Source organism: Marmota monax, unplaced genomic scaffold (assembly GCF_021218885.2).
Source record: "Marmota monax isolate L192 unplaced genomic scaffold, Marmota_monax_Labrador192_F-V1.1 WCK01_AAM20220418_F8-fsc00800, whole genome shotgun sequence".
Taxonomy (NCBI): Eukaryota; Metazoa; Chordata; class Mammalia; order Rodentia; family Sciuridae; genus Marmota; species Marmota monax.
In genome coordinates, this window is record NW_026692946.1 from 7,768 (window position 1) to 30,255 (window position 22,488).

General features: G+C 33.2%; 1 protein-coding gene across 3 annotated transcripts; it reads right to left on the minus strand.

The window, feature by feature from the left end:
• Window positions 1-432: 432 nt before the first annotated feature.
• LOC124097602 (coagulation factor XIII B chain) lies at window positions 433-22,272 on the minus strand. 3 transcript variants are annotated; one of them, XM_046452085.2, is made up of 12 exons: window positions 22,043-22,270; window positions 17,569-17,769; window positions 15,677-15,862; window positions 15,049-15,225; window positions 14,502-14,678; window positions 11,782-11,961; window positions 11,511-11,696; window positions 10,238-10,420; window positions 7,661-7,858; window positions 6,758-6,940; window positions 2,368-2,584; window positions 433-647 (listed from the first exon to the last, which is right to left on the minus strand). In XM_046452085.2, the coding sequence occupies exons 1-12, from the start codon at window positions 22,104-22,106 to the stop codon at window positions 614-616; spliced, it is 1,986 nt and encodes a 661-aa protein (XP_046308041.1). In that variant the 5' UTR covers window positions 22,107-22,270; the 3' UTR covers window positions 433-613. The 3 variants fall into 3 exon arrangements, with proteins under 3 accessions (XP_046308041.1, XP_046308044.1, XP_046308043.1); XM_046452088.2 differs by lacking the exon at window positions 15,677-15,862 and having other exon boundaries at window positions 22,043-22,272; XM_046452087.2 differs by lacking the exon at window positions 15,049-15,225 and having other exon boundaries at window positions 22,043-22,272.
• Window positions 22,273-22,488: the final 216 nt, after the last annotated feature.

Consider the following 22,488-nt stretch of genomic DNA (forward strand, 5'->3'; position numbering starts at 1 on the left):
TCCTGGTTTTATGTCTTGTTAAGGAAGTTGATGCCTGTGCCAATATGTTGGAGTGTTGAGCCTATGTTTCTTCTAGCAGTTGTACAGTTTATGGTCTAATTAGTAGGTCTTTAAACCATTTGAGTTACAATTAATTTTAAAACTTTTTATAATTAAACAGTCTGAAGGAAAGTCTCTTCTGCATTTAATAAAGTAAATCTTCCCTCGTGTGATTGGTTCTTTGTCATTACAAGCATATTGCATTGAAAGTGACAGAAAAGCCTAATATTAATGAAAAGAATAAAGACAAATGTGAATCTCAAATTTTTGCACATATATGAAGATAATTATATAGTCCAGTATTATTGCAAACAAATATTTTGATGTGTGGATTATTTTTAACAGGTTAAAGATATGCAATAAACATTATGCTATGTATCAGATCACCCAAAGTAGAAATGAAACATTTTTGGCTTTTATTTACAATTAAAGAAAATGTTCAGCACAAAAAAATAAGATTCATATCTTCCAGCAAGTCAATATTTAAGACTTTTTAATATATACTTTCTAAAGCTTATTTTAAAAGAGATTTTATGATGTGTTGAAATCCTGTTCTTTTTTATGCCATTCATTTTCATGTCCTTAAGGGTTCTTGATAAGACAGAATCCTTGATTAGAGAGAAAAAGAGACAAGATTTTTTTTTGAATACAACAGGCATTAATTAGAGTCGAGTTTATTATTATCTTAACCATTCAACATTTCATATACTGAATCATTTTTCTAATAAGTTACCAACTAGAGAAAGTAAACATACTTAGTAAATAATACCATCAGTTCCCTTTTAAAAACCCAATGCTAGGGCTGGAGTTGTAGCTCAGTGATAAAGTGCTTGCCTGGCATATGCAAGGCACTGGGTTTGATTCTCAGCATTGCGTATAAATAAATGTCTATCAACAACTAAAAACATAGTTTTAAAAAAACCTTAAAAATCAATAAAAATATAAATAAATAAATAGTAATTTTGCTTTTATCTAAAAAAACAAAACAAAACAAAAAAACCCAATGCCATTTACTTCTCCAACAGTATTTTTTATTTGTAACTTTTTCTGTTATTTTCTCTTGTAAATGAGAAATCCAAGATAATCAAAACATTTAAACAATATAAAATTTTTCCACCCTGATTTTATGATGTGTCTTATGAATGTTTTTCTCAGTTTTCAAAGTATACAAAATGTGTTTTTAGGTAGTTCCTATAGATCATTTTTAACAGTTGCTAAAATGGAACCACATGTATTTTGCCAATACTTTTTAAAAATATGTTTATTCTTAGTTGAACACAAATTATAATTTCCCTTTTTTTTTGGCGGGGGTTTGGGGAGGTACTGAGGATTGAACTCAGGGGTATTGCACCACTGAGCCACATCCCCAGCCCTATTTTTGTATTTTATTTAGAGACAAGGTGTCACTGAGTGGCTTGGTGCCTTGCTTTTGCTCAGACTGCTTGAACTTGCTATCCTCCTGCTTCAGCCTCTGGAGCTGCTGGGATTACAGGCGTGCACCACCACGCCCAGCCTTCATTGTTATTATATCTTCAAAAGGATCAAAATCCTGATTCTATTAAATTATTCACATCATGTTATTGTATCGCAACATTTGTCTAGGAAAAAACAATTTTTATTAATCAGGTGGTGGAATATATATTTTTAATATCATATAAGGAAACACATTAATAATTTCAATTCTTTTTTTGTTTGTTTTGTTTTTTAATTTTTTTAGTTGTAGGTGGACACGAAACCTTTATTTAACTTATTTATTTTTATATGGTGCTGAGGATGGAACCCAGGACTTCACACATGCAAGGCAAGCTCTCTACCACTGAGCCAGGATCCTAGCCTAGTTCAAATTCTTATACATAAATGTGATCCTGAAAATGAACACCATGATTTCAAACTATTATAAACATGCTCTTTCCTCAGTACAAAGGTTTGTACAACTGTGTTAACAAACCTTTATTGGTTACACACAATGAGAAGCAAAAGAAAATATGTTTTTTTCTTGTCTCAGAATATGTATGTTAATTTTTGAATATTTAAATATTTCACCTATAGACTGGATTATTTATATAATTGTCAAAGTTCCATAAACAGCAAATAGCAAATAACAGTGGGGGTTCATACAACTCAGAAAGCTTGCTGAATTAAATAATGCTTTCAGGAATTTTCTTAGTTAAAAAAAAAAATGAGGAAAGTACAATTCTGTTTCCCTTCCAATTGCCATAAAGTAGACATTTTGTAGAACATATTTCTGAAATTTATAACATGGTGAATCTCTTGAATAACAATCTGATAGAAAGAAGCAAGTAGCCATGGGTGCAAGCCTCTTCTTACCTGTCTCTTGGAATACACCTTGGATACTTCAACTGCCCTCTGTCACACTGTACTCTAAGTTCAGACACAATAACAGATGATGCTTCAGCTACGTAAGTGTCCCTTCTGCAAAGAAATTCAATATACTCTCCATGGAAAATGTGTGGTCTATTATCAAAATCCCACTTCAAGAGTAAATTATTCCTTTCCATTTCAACAAAAGATAATGTGCAAGGTTCTAGAGGAAAAAAAAAAAAGAAGAAGAAAACTATCTTGATACATCTTGGTACTACCAAAAATAATTATGTTGCCTGCTCATGATGACCTCACAATTGCAGAGAATGGCAAATAAATTAGTTAGAATCAATATTCAAGTCAGAAAATACATTCAGACCCCCAGGAAACAGTGCACCATTTACCTCTGTGGTCCTATATTCAGAGAAAGTATACCCTGCCAGTCACTTAGTTTTATGCCATTAGGATATTCAAAGATAGCAATAAATTATTTTTTCAGAAGTATTGACAGTCAATAGTATTCACTAAAATTATGCTTTTTCCTTATTCTTCTTCTTCAGAAAATTCACATAAAATATTCATGAGACAAACCATTGACTAATGAATAACTTGGTGGAAATGCAGAAACAAGCATGATTCTGAGAAATGACCAAACAATTTTTGGCCTGATACCATCCAAAGGAGTTAAGAGTTTTCTCTTTTAAATTTCCAGTTAAGGAACAGGAAAATTTGATTGTTTTAAATTAAAATTGTTACCTTGCTCATTTCTACATGTATTAAAATAAAACAACAAAAATTAAAAGCATTAGGCTCTCCAACAAAACTATTTTATGATGATTTTTTTCATCATAAAATTATTGACATTTTAAGTTTCAAATAATAAAATATTTCAGAAAATTGGTTTTATTATGTCCTTGTTTGCCTCCAGGATTATGTAACATTAAAGAGTAACTTCTAAGATAAGTTAAAAAAAGATTCAGGGTTGATAACACAACATATCAATATACCTGTAATACATTAACAAACATATTTATTCAGATATTTTTCAAGTATTTGGAATGCTTATACGTTTGGCTAGGAGTGCTACAGATAATAAAAATGAAACAATTATTAAAAAAATACTTTAGATTCACTATAAAATAGTTTTAAAAATGAGGTGAAGTGGAGCTGTATAATTTAGGAGTCATTGTTTTACAAAAAAATGAAATTTTAATTAAAATAAATTAAAAATTGATTTATAGACCTCCTGCTATGATGGGTAGCTAATATCAGACCAGCACTTCTACCAAGGATTAGAAAATCTCGAAAACAGGCAAAAAGCACATATTTCAAGGCAGCAGAGAACCTTCAAGGAAGTCAATGAGCTGAAGTCCTGGAAAAGTTAATTTAGATGAGTTCAACATTTTATGTGCATTTTCCTCTTAGGGTGTTTGTTAATTGTCAGCTCAGCTAAAAGACCAAGGACAGAATGGACCTTAACAGGCATAGAGCAAGTAGAGGTTTTCGGAAATCTCAGGATTGAGTATAGAAAACATTGGAGTTTGGAGGCTGCTATAGAAACCAAGGCTTGAGGAACCAAGAAGTGCGAGGAATGGGGAGGAGTATAAAAATGAGCCTGGTGTTCTGTTTTGGCTTTTCCCTTGAGGCAGCTGCTGATTCTTGATTGGTACAGAAAGAGAGAATTAAGGAGCTTAGAAAGTTGACTTAAAAGCTACACTGGGCAATCTACAGTCTCCCAGTTATATCATCATCAGTGTATAGGGAGATATATCCCCAAATGCTCAGTAAAGAGCCTTGGAGGGTTACATATTGTGATTAAGGGCAACCAAATATCTGAAAGCAAACACTGAAAGCTCCATTTCCAGTTGGTTTGAGACCAACTCCTCCTACCATAACCTTCAGCCAGTGGATAGAATGAGAATTCTGTGGGTTGGATGACATACTTCATGCTCCTAAAATTTTCCACAATATTCAATTTTTAATTAATTACTAATAGAAATAGTAAGGAATTTGTCTGTTATATAGAAACTTTCCTCTAAAGTGATTCAGATATTGGAATTTTCAGATTGGGCCTTAAAGATAAGTATAATTAAAATGGTCAAAAAAATGATGTCAAGATGGAATCTTTCATTAGACAAGATGAATTTACCAAAAGAAAGTATGAAGCAGACACTCTATAATTGAAGATAATAACTGAAATTAAGAGCTTAATAGACTAGTCTAAAGCAGATTAGGCACATCTAAGACGACAGTGTAAAGATACAAGAGCAAAAATGATAGAACAGCAATAAGAAATCCTACAAGGTGCTCAGAGAGATTGGACATGCTTCTCTTGGTAAGTTATAAGAAGACAATTGAATAGAAATGGATGAACTTAAAAAAATAAAAATTAAATTCAACCCAATTGACATACATCTAACAACCCACAATGACAAAGTTAATTTTTTTTAGAGAAAAAGGAACAAATATGTGCTTCTTATAAAGCAAGTATAAGTGAATTTCAAAGGACAGATAAAATTCAAAGCATATCACAGTAGAACTAAATTAGAAGTCAAAAGCTGAAAAAACACTAGAAAATCTCCCAAATGTTCAGAACTTAGAAACTTCTCAATGATTCAGAGTGCACAGAAGATAGCAAAATGGATATTATAACATCTTTTGAACTAGATAATAGCAAAAATCCAAAATATCAAACTGTGTAAGATGAAGTTGTACTCAGAGTGAAATTTGTATCCTTAAATTCAAATCTGAAAAGGAACATGAAAGTCAGATATTAGTAACCAAGGTATACATCTAAATAAACCAGAAAAATAGTAATTAAAGAATCTCAAGAAAGTATAAAAGAGGGAATAATGAAGATAAGAGCATAAATACAGTGAAATATCAAGAAAAATTTGAGGAAATGACCACTAAATGAAAATATTGACTCTTTTTAAGACTAATAAAATTCACAGGCTAATTTTATTAATTACATACAAATAAAACTTTCAGCCACACATGTCAAGAAAGATATATTAGTAGCAGCAATAATAATAGACACATCCTAAAAACATGAAAATGAGGATAAAAGAGTGTCACAAGTCACTTTATGTCAACTAATTTGACAATTTAGATGTAGTAGACAAATTCCAAGACACCACTTTCTAACAAAATGGATGGAAAAGATAATGACTTAATACCTACTGAACTAATTGAAGTTATGATTAAAATCTTTCTATAAAGGAAACTCAAGAGTTATATGACTTCTTTGGTAAGTTCTTAAAATTATTAAAGAATTTTCAGAGAATTGAAAAAGAACGCTTCCCAATTCATTGTATGAGGTCAACAGAAACTTGATACCAAAACTGAAAAGAAAAAAACATGAAAATAGACACAAAATACCTAGGTAAAATATTACCAAATAAAACTCAACAACCTTTAAGAAGCATAATTCATCACAACTATTTGGAATCTCTTATGAGAACACAATCATGCATTAGCATTCAAAAGGAAATAATATAATTCACGAAATATACAGAAAAAGTAATAATCTTGTGATTATTCAAACAGCTATTAAACACCCTTTGAAGATCATTAGAAATACTCTTAGCAAATTAAAGTAGAAGGTATATATATATATCTTAAACCTACTATTTGAAATTATTTATAATTCCACATTTAAAGGTGAATTATTAAAAGTTTTACTTATGAGATTGGGAAATAAAACTATTAATTACCTGCTCCATTCAACATTGTACTAAAATCCAAACCAGTGAAATAAGAAAAATAAATAAATGGCAGAAATGGTTGGGCACGATGGTTTATGCCTGTAGTCCCAGCTTTTTGGGAGGCTCAGGCTGGAGGATTTCAAGTTCTAGGTCAGCCTGGGCAATTTAGTGAGACCCTGTCTCAAAATAAATTTAAAAAAAATGGCTGGAGATGTATCTCAGTGGTAGAGCACCTGCGTAGCATGGCTATTTTATGCCTTCTAATATTCTTGGTAAATGTAATTTCTATTGGAATACCTTGCTAAGAAGGAAATTAATAAGCTTCATCTTTCCATATTGAGATGGCCATTTTTTTTATTCCCCTACTGTGCTTGTTCATATTTTCAATTTATAGTGCCAGTCACACTTCATCATAATTGCTAATGTTTGCCCATACCAAAATAGCTTATTCAATTTGTAGCCAATACCACAATACTACCTGATGCATGGTTTGCACTAGGTGTTTATTATAGCAACTGAACAACAGTTATTTGAAATCTATGGGAAAGAATAGAAACCAGTGATTAAATACTAATAAAAAACACAAATGCAGCAAATTAAGTATTAGTTTCATATCAGCATAAAATGACTGAAAGCTAAACATGCGTCATTTTACTTTATTAGCTAGAGGCATATGTAGTACTACATACCTAAGCACAATGGTGGTGTAGTCCATACTCCCTCTACACAATAGGCCTCCCTAGGCCCTTGCAGGAAATGGTGATCAAAACATCTATATTCTATTGAAGAACCATTCTCATAGATGCCTCCTGCTGAACTAATAAGCACTCCATTTTTAATAAGTGGAGGAGATGAACATATTCCTTTAGATTCTGCAAAAATATACATAGATAGATAGATAGATAGATAATAAATTGCTACAAGTATCCAGAGTTTTAATAATTGCTACAGAAACTAAATGAGATATCTTATTGCCTTCAAGGAATTTTTAATGCAGTTCTGAAATATTTTTTAAGTATTGAAGATATCTGGCAACATTGTCATACTTCAAAATTGACTATTATAGTTAGAATTTCATGTTATAAACTTTGAATACATATTTACAACCAAGACAGTATTTTATTTTTCCCTTTCAATCTAGCTGAAATGAAGGCATACAAGATCTCTCTTAAAGTCTTGTCTTCCATATGTTTTATCTTCCTTTTTTTCTTTTTAAAAGTAATCGTCCCTATTACAGGGAGTGCACAAAATTTCTCACACTCTGCATCAAGTAGTTTTCTGAGCAAAACCCCTAGTAAAGGTATTTTAGTGTTGTTGAGTGCTGACATAAAAATCCACGGATAGTATGGTAATGTTTATTAAATCTTTTATTTTTTTCCCTTCATAAAAATGACCTATTGGAATGAAATTGTTAGTATAGGCTTTTTTTAAGTATATGCACTGATTGAAAACTAGAAGTTGGAACACTCTGAACTTAGACATTAGAAGATGTGGTGCCCAATTGCTTATGCTCATAACTTTAAGCTTTCAACCAAGGTAGTTGATATCCATTAGTTAGGTAAGAAATTGTGTAAAAGTACTATTATTTTTACCTTTTCTAACACATAAAGGATATTTCACTTCTCCCCGATTGCACTGCACAGACAACCCAGACAAGGTTGATGGAGGCATATCATATCCTTGTTTGCATACAAAATCTATTAAATCTCCATGCAAGATTTTTCCTTCATAGGCCCACTTCATTTCTATGTTATTTCTGTTCATGTTATCCGCATTCACGGTGCATGGCTCTGAAAAACAAGTGCTCTTTTAAATTCTTTACTCATCTATCCACTATGAAAGTCATGACAGGCATCCAAAGCAATAGTTTACATTTTATATTTATCATTATTAAAGCTCCTCACACAAAGATAACAAAATATACACTTTTATTACTATCAAATGACTTTATAGATTTACATACCATAAATCAAAACCACTCAATTTGAAACATTAAAAATATTGCTTAAGGTCATCAAACAGTTAGGTTAATCATTATTTCTTTTTTTATAAAATAATAATCTTAAAAAAGAAAATGTACTTAATGTGTAAATATTTATACAAAACCTGCCACTTGTTATATATCGATGAACAAAACAAAGAACCCTGACCTCGTGGAGCTTACCTGCTAAACAAAACTCCCACAATAATTAATAGACATACTAAATATATGAATTTCATAATTTGTAACTATCCTTAAACTACAGCATATGAAATTAGGTGGAAAACGGGTGAAGGGGGAAGGAGCTATCAAAAGTGCTGGGGGGAAGGAGGTTACATTCCAAGTCAGATGGCTGGGTGGGCCTAAGTAAGTATCTGCAGAAAAACTTGAAGGTTGACCAATGTCATTATCTGATGAAATAGTGTACCTGACAGAGGAACAACCCTGAGGTGAGAGCATGCCTAGCCTGAGGAAGAGGAAGGAATCCAGAATCGCTAGAGTGGAGGAGAGCAGGAAGATGAGTAGGGAGAGGTTATAGAGATTCCCATCTGAAATAATAATTCAGACAGAAAAGTCTGTTCCTCTTCACACTGTTGCGTGAATTTGTAGAGATAATATGCTCAATCCCAGTGAATAATCAAGACATGCAAGCTCTCCTCTTGCCCTGACAGTGACTGATCATCACTATTTGCCTCAGTTCATTAACATCATGCCTAAATGTCTTGAGGCAATTGATCCAGATATTGAATGACTGATTTCTTTAAGCCTTATTATTCCTTATGAGGTTGTTTCATTATTATCTTTTCCATTTCTATTTCAATCTAGTCTCTGTCCTCAAAGATGATTGTACTCCTATTCAATGCAATATCAATCGCAAAATGAGAAACTTAATATCCAGTATCTCAACATAAAATTATGAGAGTAATGGAAAAATTATAGGTGAAGATACATTTGAATTTGAATGGGATAGCGTCCTAAGACTTACTTGAAAGACAGGAACTATGAACAAAAGGCTTAAAACAGCTTAAGACTTAAGCATCTATATTTTAAAACACTAAAAATAAAAGTAAAATAAAATGGTTGCAGTATACATGATTCTCAAATACTCCATTTAATTTATGTAGATATACCTTATGAGTCTGAAAAATGGCTAGGCTATGAACAATTGCTAGTAGAAAAAAACAAATCTGTGGCCACTTAGAAAATGGAAAAAAAATGCCAAATTGGCTGATACTTAAGTAAATCAAATAATTTTGCTTATTAAATTAAAAACAAATTTGAAGATTAAAATACTCAAAGTTGACAAAGATTAAAAACTTCCTACTTTAATACACTAATGGTAGGGTTATAAATCAGAATAAACTTTCTTTTTTTCTTTTTTCGGCAATTAAGAAAAAATTAATTTCCAGATCTTTTTATCTAGAAATTCTACTTTGGAAACTCTGAAAAATAAGAGAAAACTAAAACAAGGTCAAAATATATTTAATTAACTTTTTAAATGAAAAATAATGTTTTTAAAAATGTATAAACATTCATTTACAAAAATGTACTGTTTGGAATGTAAATATATTTAATGCTAAACATCCAGCAATAAAGTTATCAATTAAATTAATTTTTATGTACCTGCACTGTGGGATACTATTTAGCCATTCAAATGTATATGTAGAAGTTAAGATCAACTATGTTTACAAAATTTTTAAGTGAAAAAACAACAAGATACGTAATGTCTGCACAATATGGCAGCATCTTTATGTTATGTATGTGTGTTTAAATGGGAATAGAAAAAAGCTTAGAAGATTTTTCATTATCTAAATCACTAATATTAGTTGTTTCAAACAAGTTACTGATATTTTCTGTTTTCTTCTATTTGGTTTAATTTTCTTATAAATGTTTTTGGCAAATAACAATGACTTGCTTTTACAGTTTAAAATTCTAATACTTATTTAAATGAATATTTTAACTTACAAGAAGTTTAGCATGCATTACACATTTGAAAAAGTAATGTTGTAATATGTTAATGCAACTACAGTGTTAGAGATTTTTACTTGTTTAGAGAGTTTCTAAAATGAAGGGGATAACATGTCAGAAAAAAAAGAAATTATACTATTTCTATGCTATACAATATTTAAAGAAAATAAAAAATAGCAAACATAATAGTAAAATAAATTTGGTGTTTTCTTTTTCTTACCCAAGCAAACAGGTGGGGATGACCATCTTCCTTGTTCACAATGAGATATTTTTGATCCCCTCAATAAGTAATATTCATTGCATCTATACTCCACTGAGGATCCTGTTGTGTAGCTTGGCAATAACACACCAACCACAGCCCCATTTGTTATATTAGGTGGAGGCCTACAATTCTCATTATTTTCTAAGAGAAAAAGTTATTTCAATTAATATAAATTCATCCACAATATAATAATATAATATTGTTACCCAAACTATGGTATCTCAATAGTCCTGTATACTTAGGACAACTGATTTCTAAATTCATCAGAAATGAAAGAAATGTTGTTCAGCTGAGGTATTTTTAAAATTTATTAAGTAAAAACAAACAGCAAGAAAAGTATGCATACTTTTCTCTTAATTGTGAAGGAATTGTGGTAAAGATATTCCTGAGATGTATAGAGAGGTAAATGATATTCTTCAACCTAAAGATTATAGTTAATTCTAAAACCACCTTTTGGCATCAATGCACCTCTATCTTCTTGCTTCTTGTTGTGTTCACCTCAGTTCTCAATTAACCCAGGGATGAAATATCTATTTTTCTCTCTTTAGAATCTTTCTCTTACTCTGCAAATTTATTTAGCATCATTTACAGCTGTTGTAAATATACTAGGTAAACACATTTGGAGTTTTCCTCAATATCTGGTCAAGAATGAGAAGGATGACAAGAAGGGTAGCAACTAGGAATGATTCTGTAGCCTGGGAGTACTCTTCAGCAACACCAAAGATTAGCAACCTGTCTCAGAAAGGTATAAGGTTCAGAATGGCCAGATGCAAAAGTAATATCAGTAGGACTTACCTAAAGACAGAAACAGAATGCTAGACCCTAACTTCATAGGACATGTGGGGAAAGGAACTAGATCACGCTCACGGTCATTCTCCAACATGCCTTTACTTCTCCAGTGAAGCACATCCTCAGCTGTTTGTAGGTATTTAAGCTCATAGGTCATGGTGCTCACAGAAGTCAGATAACCATGCCCAGCACTAATGTATTTAAACCTTTTTTTTTTTTTTTGGTTAGTTTCTGAGTTATTTACATTGGCTTGAATTCTAAAGATGACTCCTTACACACACACACACACACACACAAAATAAAAAAAAGTAGCAAAGGAGGTATAGTAGCAATGTACTTCTAACCCTTGTAAGCAGTGGTTTTGAGCTATGAGTATGTAGAATAAACAGAATGGAAAATCTTGCACTATAGTCCTAGCTACTGTTAAACGTGGCAGACATACCAACACACTCAGGGGGAATTGTCCATTTTCCACGATTACAAGCTATCTCATTTGATCCACGGATATGGTAGCCTCTGTCACATCTGTATGTCACTTTATCCCCACTGTAATAAATCTTAGAATGTAGGTTTGCTGCGCCATTCTCCACGAAGGGTGGTTCCTCACAGACCCTCTTCTCCTTTTCTTCTGAAATGTACCATTTGAAGAGAAGGGATCATTTAGCTACACATGCATAGTTCATTTTAGGGTGAGTTTACTCAATGTTACTAACCAATGCATTTTGGAGGTTCTGTCCACTTTCCATTTTCACAGCGTATTTCTTCTGACCCCTGAATCAGAAAATTAAGTTCACATTGTATATGAACTATTTCTCCGTGACGATAAGCTGTTGAATACTTTTCAGTTTTGGAGTTTAGGGGCAGAGGTGGAGGAGGACATCGATGTCTTCTTCCTTATGGAAAGACATCAGCATATTTAGTCATATAATTAACAGAAACAATGAAGATTCAATAAGAGCATTTATGGTATCAAGCACCATAGAAACTATGACAGACAGGTTCTAGGAGCACCCCTAGGACCTCACCTCTTGACATTTACTTCCTTACATAATATTCCGATCCACCAGTGAGACCTGTGACTTGCTCTGGACAATCAAATACAGCAAACATGATGGATTAGTATATGATTATGAATACGTGATTATGCAACATAAATTTATGACACTATTCTTCATGGAAGATTCTCCCTGCTGGTTTTGAAGACACAGCTGCCTTGTTGTGAGCTTCCAAATGGACAAGGCTACAAGGCAAGGGGCAGAAGGCTGCCTCCAGCTAATAGCCAGCAAGAGACTGAAACTCTCAAGTTCAGCAGCCTGCAAAGCTCTGAATGCTTCCAACATGCTCAATAAATTTGGAAGATCATTGCCTAGGCAAGCCTTGGGAGAGCCTCCAGGCCCAGCCAACACTGTGGCTTTGTTAGACACTGATGCAGAGGAGTGAGTTTACCCAAACCCAGACTCTGAGCTACAGAACCTGGGACTAATGCATGGATTCAATCTGAAGCGGCTGAATTCATGGTTTACATTGTTATGTACCAGTAAAGTAATAAAACACCAAGCCTTTTAAATTCATTATCTCCTTAGGTCCTAAATAATTTTCTTAAGTAGGGACTATTATTTCTCTCATATTATAGATAAAGACACTGAAGCTTATGAAGTAGGTGACACATTTGTTCTTGAGCCCGTGTCTATCTGTATTAAATCTGTTCCTAACTATGAAATACTTTATTAATGGTTTACTATTGGTACAGTAACAAATTGCCATAATTTAGTGGTTTAAAACAGCAGAAATTTATTCTCTAACACTTCTGGAGGCCAGAAATCCAAAGTCAATTTCACTAAGCTAAAATTGAGGTTTCAGGAGGACTGTGTTCCTCTGATAGGTTTTCAAGGCAGATCCAATACTTTGGCTTTTCTGCCCTCTGGAGGCTGCCTATATTCCTGGGTTCAGGTTCACTCCAGCCTGTTTATGCATTTCAAATCGCCTACTTCCTCTCCTGCAGTCAAATCTTCTTTCAGTTTCTTAAAAAGGACACTTGTGATCACATCTAGGGTACAAATGAATAATCCCAGATAACCTCAAGATCCTTAATCACATCTGCAAAGTTCCTTTTGCCATATAAGGTAACATTACTGGTTTCAGGGATTAGGATGTGGGTATCTTTGGGGGGAGTGGGGAAGCATTATTAAGCCCACTATACTACATCTCCTGAGTATTTATTATCAAATAGCAGGCATGTTGGCGTACCAGTTCGGAGAGGGGAAGGGTGAGGAATAGACACTAAATATTTGTGCCACTTATGTTTGAAATAACATGCTGCAGACAGTTTGCTAACAATCTTCCTCTCCACTGTTGTCCCAATGCTATTTTGTCCTACTGGAAAATGACAAAACTGCCAAAGTTTTCACTGAGTGCAATTAGGAAGCTCTGATAGTTCCAGGCAATCCCATTGCATAGCCCTGGTCAGAAACCTAGTTTATTCTCCCAGCTCCTGTTTCAAATTTTACTGCTCTCTTCCAAATTCTACCTTCATGTCTTTCACCTGCCTGTGGATGATGAATTATTTCCTATACTACAGAGAAAACGGTTGCTACCAAACCCTGTGCCTCCTCCCAGTCCTCAAGCTCTTATTTATCTCTTAAGACCCAGTCCAAATATTATCCGTCACTTCTGTGAAATATTACCCATTGCCTCAACAAATACCATCTCCCACCATACCTATATAATAATCTAATGATTATTTAAATATTTTGTACCTGATTTTATAGCAACATTTGCAACATCAGAGCAATTATTTTTTCATATTTCCTTTGCCGGATTAAGACCTTCTTCAAATGACATTGTAGTTATGGTTAAGTAATTATTAAGTTGGTGTCTTCTGACAGATAAGCATACCACCTGCCTGAACAAATTCAGTGATAGAAATGTAACCTTAGACATTACACTTTTGGAGTAGCTCTAACTAGATGACCTCATTTTCCATTTACACTTTGAGGTAATAATTTTCCAAGTTTTCTGCTCTCTATCTCACTACTTTGGAGATTGAATTTTCACATCAGTAAATACGTAACCAATGGAGAAAATGCCATCACAAAGATGCTCCCTTGGGGCAACTACCTGTAATAATTTCCAATTTTTTTAAGTTATTAATTATAAGAAGAGATTTAGCATTGATAATGCAGATTTTTTAGTATTATATTTAAAAGATACTCCCACTCTACAAACTAATTTAAAGCTTTAAGTTTCTTTAAATGGAATAAAGATTGCTGAAAAGGACATTGGTTTAAATGACATTATTTATTTTAAAAATAGAACTAGAGACTAGAAATAGATACCACCACAGATATTTTTTCAGAGCTCATAGAGATTAAAACTTATTAAAATATGAGGTTAAGATATGCTACTTCCCCACGCATAAAACTTAGAAATTTACCTTCACATACAGGAGATTCTGGGTACCAACCAAAGTTATAGCACTGAATTAGGTCAGGTCCACTTAGATAATAATTTTCATGACAGAAAAACTGAACCACATCTCCTTCTTCATAGGTTTGCTTTATAGGATGAAAATAGCCATTCTCAATTAATCTTAAAGAAGAGCACTGCAATTCTAAAATTGAAAGAATGAATAAAAACACAGTGTTTATTTTTCCTACCAGAACAAAATTTATATACTATTTACAACCCATATCTGAATAGAAACTAATAAGTTTCTCTTATGCTGTTTTAGCTAGCAAAAGTTTTTGAATTTATTTCATATATATATAAAATATATCATTAGGGTTATTTAAATTCCATAAGCAAAAATGAATTTTCCCACTTGAAAACTTTAAATGATCAAATTCTATTATGAAAGTAATTAAAACTAAAAACAAAAAAATATAAAAATGGGTCATAATTATCATAACAACTTATAATACTTCAGTGTGAGAGGTACTTTTTCAGAGTGAAAGTAAGTTGTGTTGAATGTGAGAACCTACTGGTGCACTTTGGTGTGAGAGACCATCCATACGTGTGGCATTCCACCTCCTCTGCGTGCTTTCCTCCAGCTGTGTAGTAGCCAGCAACACATTCGTATTGCACTTTATCCTTCACTTTGAATGTTTTCTGTGTTGTGGAATAATTTCCATTATGTAATTCAGGGGCCAAACACATTTCTAGAAAATTTAAAGTTATTTATTTTATGAACATCACCAATAACTTAAAAGAGATTATATATATATATATATATATATATATATATATATATATATATATATATTTATCATTTTTATAAGCTATATTTTTAAGCTATATTGTTAGACCTTCATAACAAAGCAATTCAGAAGAGTTAATAAATTTGTCCAAGGTTCACATAAGTTTAAATATTTTTAATACTTGCAGTATGTCCACTATTATGTAAAGCTTATCTCATTGAAGCAATACCAACTCCATTGTACAGATAAGAAACTAATGTTCAAACCACTTCCCAGTAGCAGAGCTGAATTCATATATATATATATATATATATATATATATATATATATATATATATATATGCCTGCCCATAGAAGGGAACACTAGTTTTGCAAGCTCTTATCCTCAGTCTTAAGATTCTTAGATACCTACCATGCTCCTTCCTACAGGTTGGCTGAGAAGACCATCCATCAGAAAGACACTGCACCACTTCTTCATCCTTCCCTCCAGTGGTTTTATATCCAGAAGCACAACCATAACGCATATTCTCTTGAATTTTATACAAGAATTTTACACCAGAGACATAACCATTTGTTAGGTCAGGCTTAGTGCATTTTCCTGTGGGGGGCGGGGAATTTCTTTGTTTAACTTAGTGATGAAATGAAGCTTGCCTTTTATTAAATTGCAAAATGAAAACAAACATTTCATATCACTCTTAATTGGAATTTGAAGGAGGAGAGAGAAATAATTTTTCTCTCCACAATTCCTTGATTTAATTTTGGAAATATAATCTTACAGGTCATGAATAAAATTTCTTTGAAAATGGATTCAGTTTGACACTAACTGTCTCTGTATTTACTAAATTTAGTCCTTATACTCATTCCTAACCTTACCTACTTTTAGACTGTAAGTTCACACATGCTAAGCAGTCATTCTACCATTGAGCAACATCCCCAGCTGGATGGATCCTTAAATAATTCTGCAAACATCTTAGATTAGTATGAAAACTATTCTTTCATTCTATTGAATATATAGTTTAAATAAATCTTTATTTATTTTAAATATTTATTTAATTAATCAATATTTATTTAAAATATTTTGGGATCACCTAGCAGCACAGGATTCAGTATTTAATCCATTTAAACTGTGACTAAATCATACAAGAAAGTTATTTTTGGTAAATATTTGCAACAAGAACGTATAACATAATAAATTTCTTTAGCATTCTGTGGAAATCTATCATTTTTATAAACTATATTGTTAGACTTTCATAACAAAGCAATTCAGAAGAGTTAATAAATTTGTCCAAGGTTCATGTAAGTTTAAATATTTTTAATACTTGCAGTATGTCCAACATTATGTAAAGCTTATCTCATTGAAGCAATACCAATTCCATTGTACAGATAAGAAACTAATGTTCAAACCACTTCCCCGTAGCAGAGCTGAATTCACATACCCTCAGTTTGACTGCAGAGATTTGTATCTAAACCATTAAATTACCATGCTAATTTCTTCTGGCTCATATTTCAATATTCTCTTTTCCAAGATAAAAGAGTCAATAAATCTAGGGCTTATAATTTATTTCTATGCTTTAGTTATAAATATGATTTATTTACTAGAGTTAATGTATGCTCTGTGTTAATACCAAAAGTGCAATGCCTAAAGTATGAGCTGTCCTGAAGCCACAGAATGGATAATTATCCCAAATGGATGTGTATATCAACCACAGTTACTACCATACCCAACCTCCTCTTCTAAATGAAACAGACCCACGCAAAGCCTTTTACTCTGGAAAACAGAGCTTAGAGATTTCTTAGCTTAGGAGAGTTCACCTGAACCAGTGGAAGCCCACCAATAAATTGACTATGACATTTTTCAATTAAATAACGAGATGAACCTATCATAATACCGGCTCACAAATTTGGACTCAGAATTTTTAATCGGTATTAGAAGTTGGCACTCAAAGGAATTAGGAGTTTGCAAATGATAGGCCCTGGAATAACAACCTTGTCCTTGCTGAGAATGTTTCGTAAGTATGTTTCCTGGCCTATTATGCAAAATGTTCCATATAACAGTTTCATTTATTACCCTTGTTCCCTTCACAGTATATGATTTAAAAAATATATAGAAAATAACATTTTAAAATGAAAACATTATTTATACTATTTCAGATACAGCATTTTTTAAAAAGAAAGTTTGCTAGTAATTTTGTTCTTATCTACCAAAAGGTTTTTTTCATAGAAATAAAATAGCTTTTTCAATAAACTAGTTTCTTGGAGCATCATAGCCATCCCTCATTGTGGTAACACAACGTGCTCACTTACTGAAGCACCTTGGTTCTGGAGACCAGCCCTCTGCTGTACATCTGCTTTGCTCTTCTTGTTTCCCACTTTCAGTTGTGTAGCCAGCCAAACAGAAAAATGGCAACTTTTTGTCTATGCTCATTGGGAAGTAAAAACTCTTAAAAGTATAGTAATATTGGGCAAGCCTTCCATTTTCTACCGTGGGAAAATCACAGCGTTTCTCTGAAATGAAGAAAAACTCAAGCTGAGACCATGGAATTCGCAATCAAACAATAACACATTTTTAAATCCAGCACTTATTTTTATTACCTAAAATTTTAAGGTGATTTTTTTGGACAATCCAAGCATTCATTTTCTTTTCCCACCATAATTAATATACTAGTAGTTCTGAACAACTCTAATAGATGCATAATGAAAATCATATGTAATTGTAAAATTCCTAAAATTCTCACATTACTAAAAGTAAAAAAGAAGCATTGAAGTTCATTTTAATAATATGCTTTATTGGGTCCAATACCTTAAAATGTGTTGCATTCTTCTTACCCCCTTTAAAATCCTGTCTGTATTTACACTGACAGCACCTTTTAACTTGGACTATCCACATTTAAAGTACTCAACAGTCATAGGATTGTCCCTCAAAATTAGCAGGAGATTGGTTCCAGGGCTGTCCAGCAGATATCCAAACCCATGGATGCTCAAATCCCTTTGTGTTGGTTTTGGAGTAAACAACAGTAAAACATGATGTCCCTAAAATGCCCATTTATATTCCCAAGAATCTAACCCTCTCAAGGGAACAATGAGTGGCCCCAGCCAGATGGTCCAGATAAGTGTTACTTGAAGGACACTGACTTTCTCTCAGGCATGCTGAGAATTAGGAAAAATTAGTGTTATCTTAGAAAGCTGCTTTCTTGCATGCATGTCAAGTTCCTTGGAATGCTGGTCACATCATTCGAGGAAGCAAGCTAATGATGTCACTGCTTCTGTAGCCTGACTCATTGATTCTCCTCTCCCTGCAGTAACTACCATGGAGTAGAGAGCTGTGGAGAGGATCAGTGCTCATCCAGCCAGCTGCCACTGGACAAAGCACGGTGAGGAATAGTCACTGCTTTCTGGCAAGGCACCATAAAGGACAGAAGAGCTATGCTTCCAGCCCCTCACCACTGGACCTTCCACATAAGCAGTTTTCAATAAACCTTATGTCTTGCACTCTGTCTCCAAGTCTTTCAGCAACATGTCCCACTGCCTAGTACAATGGGACTGTGGAGTGTTATGTAAAAGGTGCACCCTTATGTAAAATGCAGTAGTATTTGCATGATGCCTACAGCCCTCCTAGGCAGGCTTTAAACTCTCTTTAGATATTAAAATACCTAAAGCCATGCCTAGTGCATGGATTCAGCAGAACACTGGGCAACATGGCAAATTCAAGTTTCACTTTTTGGAACTTTCTGGAAATTTTCTAATATTTTTTATCCTCAATTGCTTAAATCTGCAAATGAGGAACCCGGGAATACAGAGGACTGATTGCATGTGGCTAATATCCTCCGTATTGGACAGCATCGTTCTAAAACAGATGAACTTCTCCTTAAGATAGGCAACCCCCTACCCCAAACTGTGAAGTAAATGATTTTTGGTCATCTCTCAAGACAAAGACAGATTAAAATAAAGATTCGAATAAGAACTTAACAAATGGAATATTTAAATAGTCAGAGATCAAGTATTCAGCCTTTTTCATCATCAGGGAAATGTAAATTGAAACCATCATGAGATATTGCAAATCTACTAAAATTGTTGAAATGAGAAAGATTATCTTAATGGTTGTTAAAGATATGGAGAAACAGCACCTCTCATAGCACTATAAGTGAGAGTATAAATTGGTACATGAGAAAATACATTGCTAATACTCATAGAAGCAGAGCATGTATCATATTATCCAATAGAAGAGCACACATCTGTGAACACAAGGACGTGTCAAAGAGTTCCATAGCAGCACTGTTCATGTGGTGCCAAATCAGAAATAACCTAAATTGCCTTTAATGGCAGAAAAGGTAAACACGTCTCAGATGAGGCATACCTGTAATGTTCTATGTACAGCAACACAAATAAATGAATGATGAATCTCACAAACATAATATTACATGAAAGAAGACAGTCAACATACATTATATAACTCTTTAAGAAGATAAACTAAAAATCCCTGGTAAAAGAAATCAGAAAAATTACCTTTAGAAATTAACACCTTTGAGAGGTCATTTAGGAAGTTTTTTAGGTGTTATTGATGCTCTATATCTTGATTTGGTTAGTGAAAAGCTGCCTAAAATTCACACAACTCTATCTTATGATATTTGCCACTTTCTGTGTCTATTATATTCCAAATAAAATGTTTACTTGAAAAATCTCTGGTTATGTTGGAGATCTTTTTTAAAAAAGAAAATGCTTAAAGGAGAGAAACATTTGGTCAATTCCTGGGAGTGGCGCTGAGTGAAAACCAGACTCGTGGGTCAAAGAAGGCCTGGAGCCAGTGGGTTATTCTGGTTTCAATGCCTTGGTTATTCCCTACCCTAAAACTGCCCTAAAATAATAAAGACATAAAATAATGATACTGCCAGCCCATGGCGAAGGGGAATGGGCATGGAAGGATGAGTAATATAAAATTGCCAGCATCTTGAGAGAGCAGAGCAGCAGATAAATACATGTGCAGAATAGTCTCCACTCCCTGAGAATTCCTCCCACCATTTTGCATTCTCAGGCACCCCAGGAATTTCAAAAATATTAGTGAATACACAAGAATGCTCCCTGAGGGTCACTGCTGCTGGACTGAGCGGGATGGGGGCATGTGTCTTCACCACTTTGTGGCTTCAAAAACTGTCCTGAGGCATGTATCTCTATCACCAGGAGAGGCACATGACATGCCTTGGAGAATGTGAATTCATGAGAAAAAAGAAATAAGAAGAAATAGGAGGAGCTCAACTCCAATAAAATCATGTCAACAAACTGGATAATAAATATCAGATGAAGTGAACTGAACAATTAAGTGGAGAATTTCAAGTTTGCATAATGAATAACTTAAATAGAAAATGGAAAATACTGGTATTATAGACCATACATAAGAAGCTATAAAGAAGCAACAATGAAGTTAGCCAATCCCCCAAAACCAAATGCTGAATGTTTTCTTTGATATAGGATGCTGATTCATAATGGGGTTGGTGGGGGGGGGGGCAGCATGGGTGGATTAGACAAACTATAGATAGAGCAAAGGGGAGGGAGGGGAAGGGAAGGGGCATGGGGGTAGGAAAGACCTTCATGCAAAAATTATCCTATTATAGGATATAATTAGGGTATAGGACATCATTACCCTAAGTACATGTATGAAGACATGAATGGTGTGATTCTACTTTGTGTACAACCAGAGATATGAAAAATTGTGATCTTTATGTGTAATATGAATTGTAACGAATTCTGCTGTCATACATAACAAATTAGAATAAAAAAGTACAAATTTCAAAAAATGAATTTTTTTTTAAAAAAGAAGCAACAATGAGATACACTGAGTATGAAAATATAAACAACCTGTTAAGTATGGAAAATAGCAGAAAATGGTTTAAGCCAAAGAATTAATTTGTACAACAAAATATAAGATTTTATCATTTCTAACTCATAACATCAAGGCCCCATATTGCACAGTTCAGGAGGTACCAATCACACTGTATGGTTCAAAGGTACAGAAAAAAAAAAAGAAAAAAGAAACTAAAGGGTAAAATGTAATGGGTTTGATTATTTAAAAATTTGAGAATTTCTTTGAAAGTCATTTTCCACAAAACAGATACATACTACTTTAGAAGAAGGAAATTGCAATGTCTAAAACTGATAAGAAGTTACAACTTGTAGTTTATAAAGACTTCTTACAAATCAGCTCCAAAGAGCCATAAAGCAAAGAGAAATGCTAATCAGAAACAATTTAGGAAATCCCAGAAATCCGAACATCTAAAACAGTATACGAAGAGATGTACAAACTTACCAAAAATCAGAGACTATCAAATGAACATAAATAAGATGGCACTTTATGAACAACAGTATGGCAAGGAGCACAAAAGTAGAGAACAGGAAGTGCTGCTGCGGGTGATGGGAAGCAACAGCTCATGCCCATCACCTTTTGAAGATTACATACATTGAAACAGCCATTTCACAAAGTAATTATTAACCAGAAACCCTTTAAAGTATATTTAGATAATGTTAGATCATGGTCTCCTATGCTCCCAAAGGGTCTTTGTTTTGTGTTTTTAACTTAAACTACTTTGATAACAGTTTGCTAGTTTATCCCAAAGGGGGGAAAAAAAAACCATCTTTCTAAATACTATAACAAGCTAAATTTACATAAAGCATGTGATAAAATTGATACATCAAAATGAAAGATTATACCAAAACTTAAGTTGTATGAATATTAGAATTTCCATTTATAGTTTTTAAGAGAATAAAGCAAATTAAGGATTAATTTTACCTTCTGCAGAGAGTTCTCCTAAGATCATTAATATAATAACAAAAGCCAAATCTTTCAACTTCATCTTCAGTGGTACGTTTCATAAAGATTCTAACAATTCGAAAACACTAGGGAACTCATCATTAGGTAAAAAATGCTTCTCTTGAAGAAAAAGTTAATAATTTACTACATCTAAGTCCGTTAGGAACAAGCCTTTTATTTTACCTAAAATATTTTCAAATAATGTTAAAATAACACAACTATATAAATTGACATTACTTTTCCTACCAGAGTCTAATAAGAACATGTTAACCAATAAGGGCAACAATAGTAGCAGCACAAATAATTAACACAGGCTGTTTAAAAAAAGAAAAAAATTCAACTTTGATTCTCAATTGCAAGTTCATAGAGTAAAGTACACGTAGCCATTGTTGTTTACTAATATTGATCAAGTGAAGAGATGAACT

Bases quoted from the DNA above. Each gene is read 5' to 3' on its own strand.
- LOC124097602 (XM_046452085.2), bottom strand. From the start codon at position 22,106: ATGAAGTTGAAAGATTTGGCTTTTGTTATTATATTAATGATCTTAGGA. The intron at 17,770-22,042 runs GTAAAATTAATC...TCTTCATTTCAG, and splicing joins AGGAGAACTCTCTGCAGAAG to AGAAACGCTGTGATTTTCCC. The intron at 14,679-15,048 runs GTAGGTTCTCAC...TTTCAATTTTAG, and splicing joins TCTCACACCAAAGTGCACCA to AATTGCAGTGCTCTTCTTTA.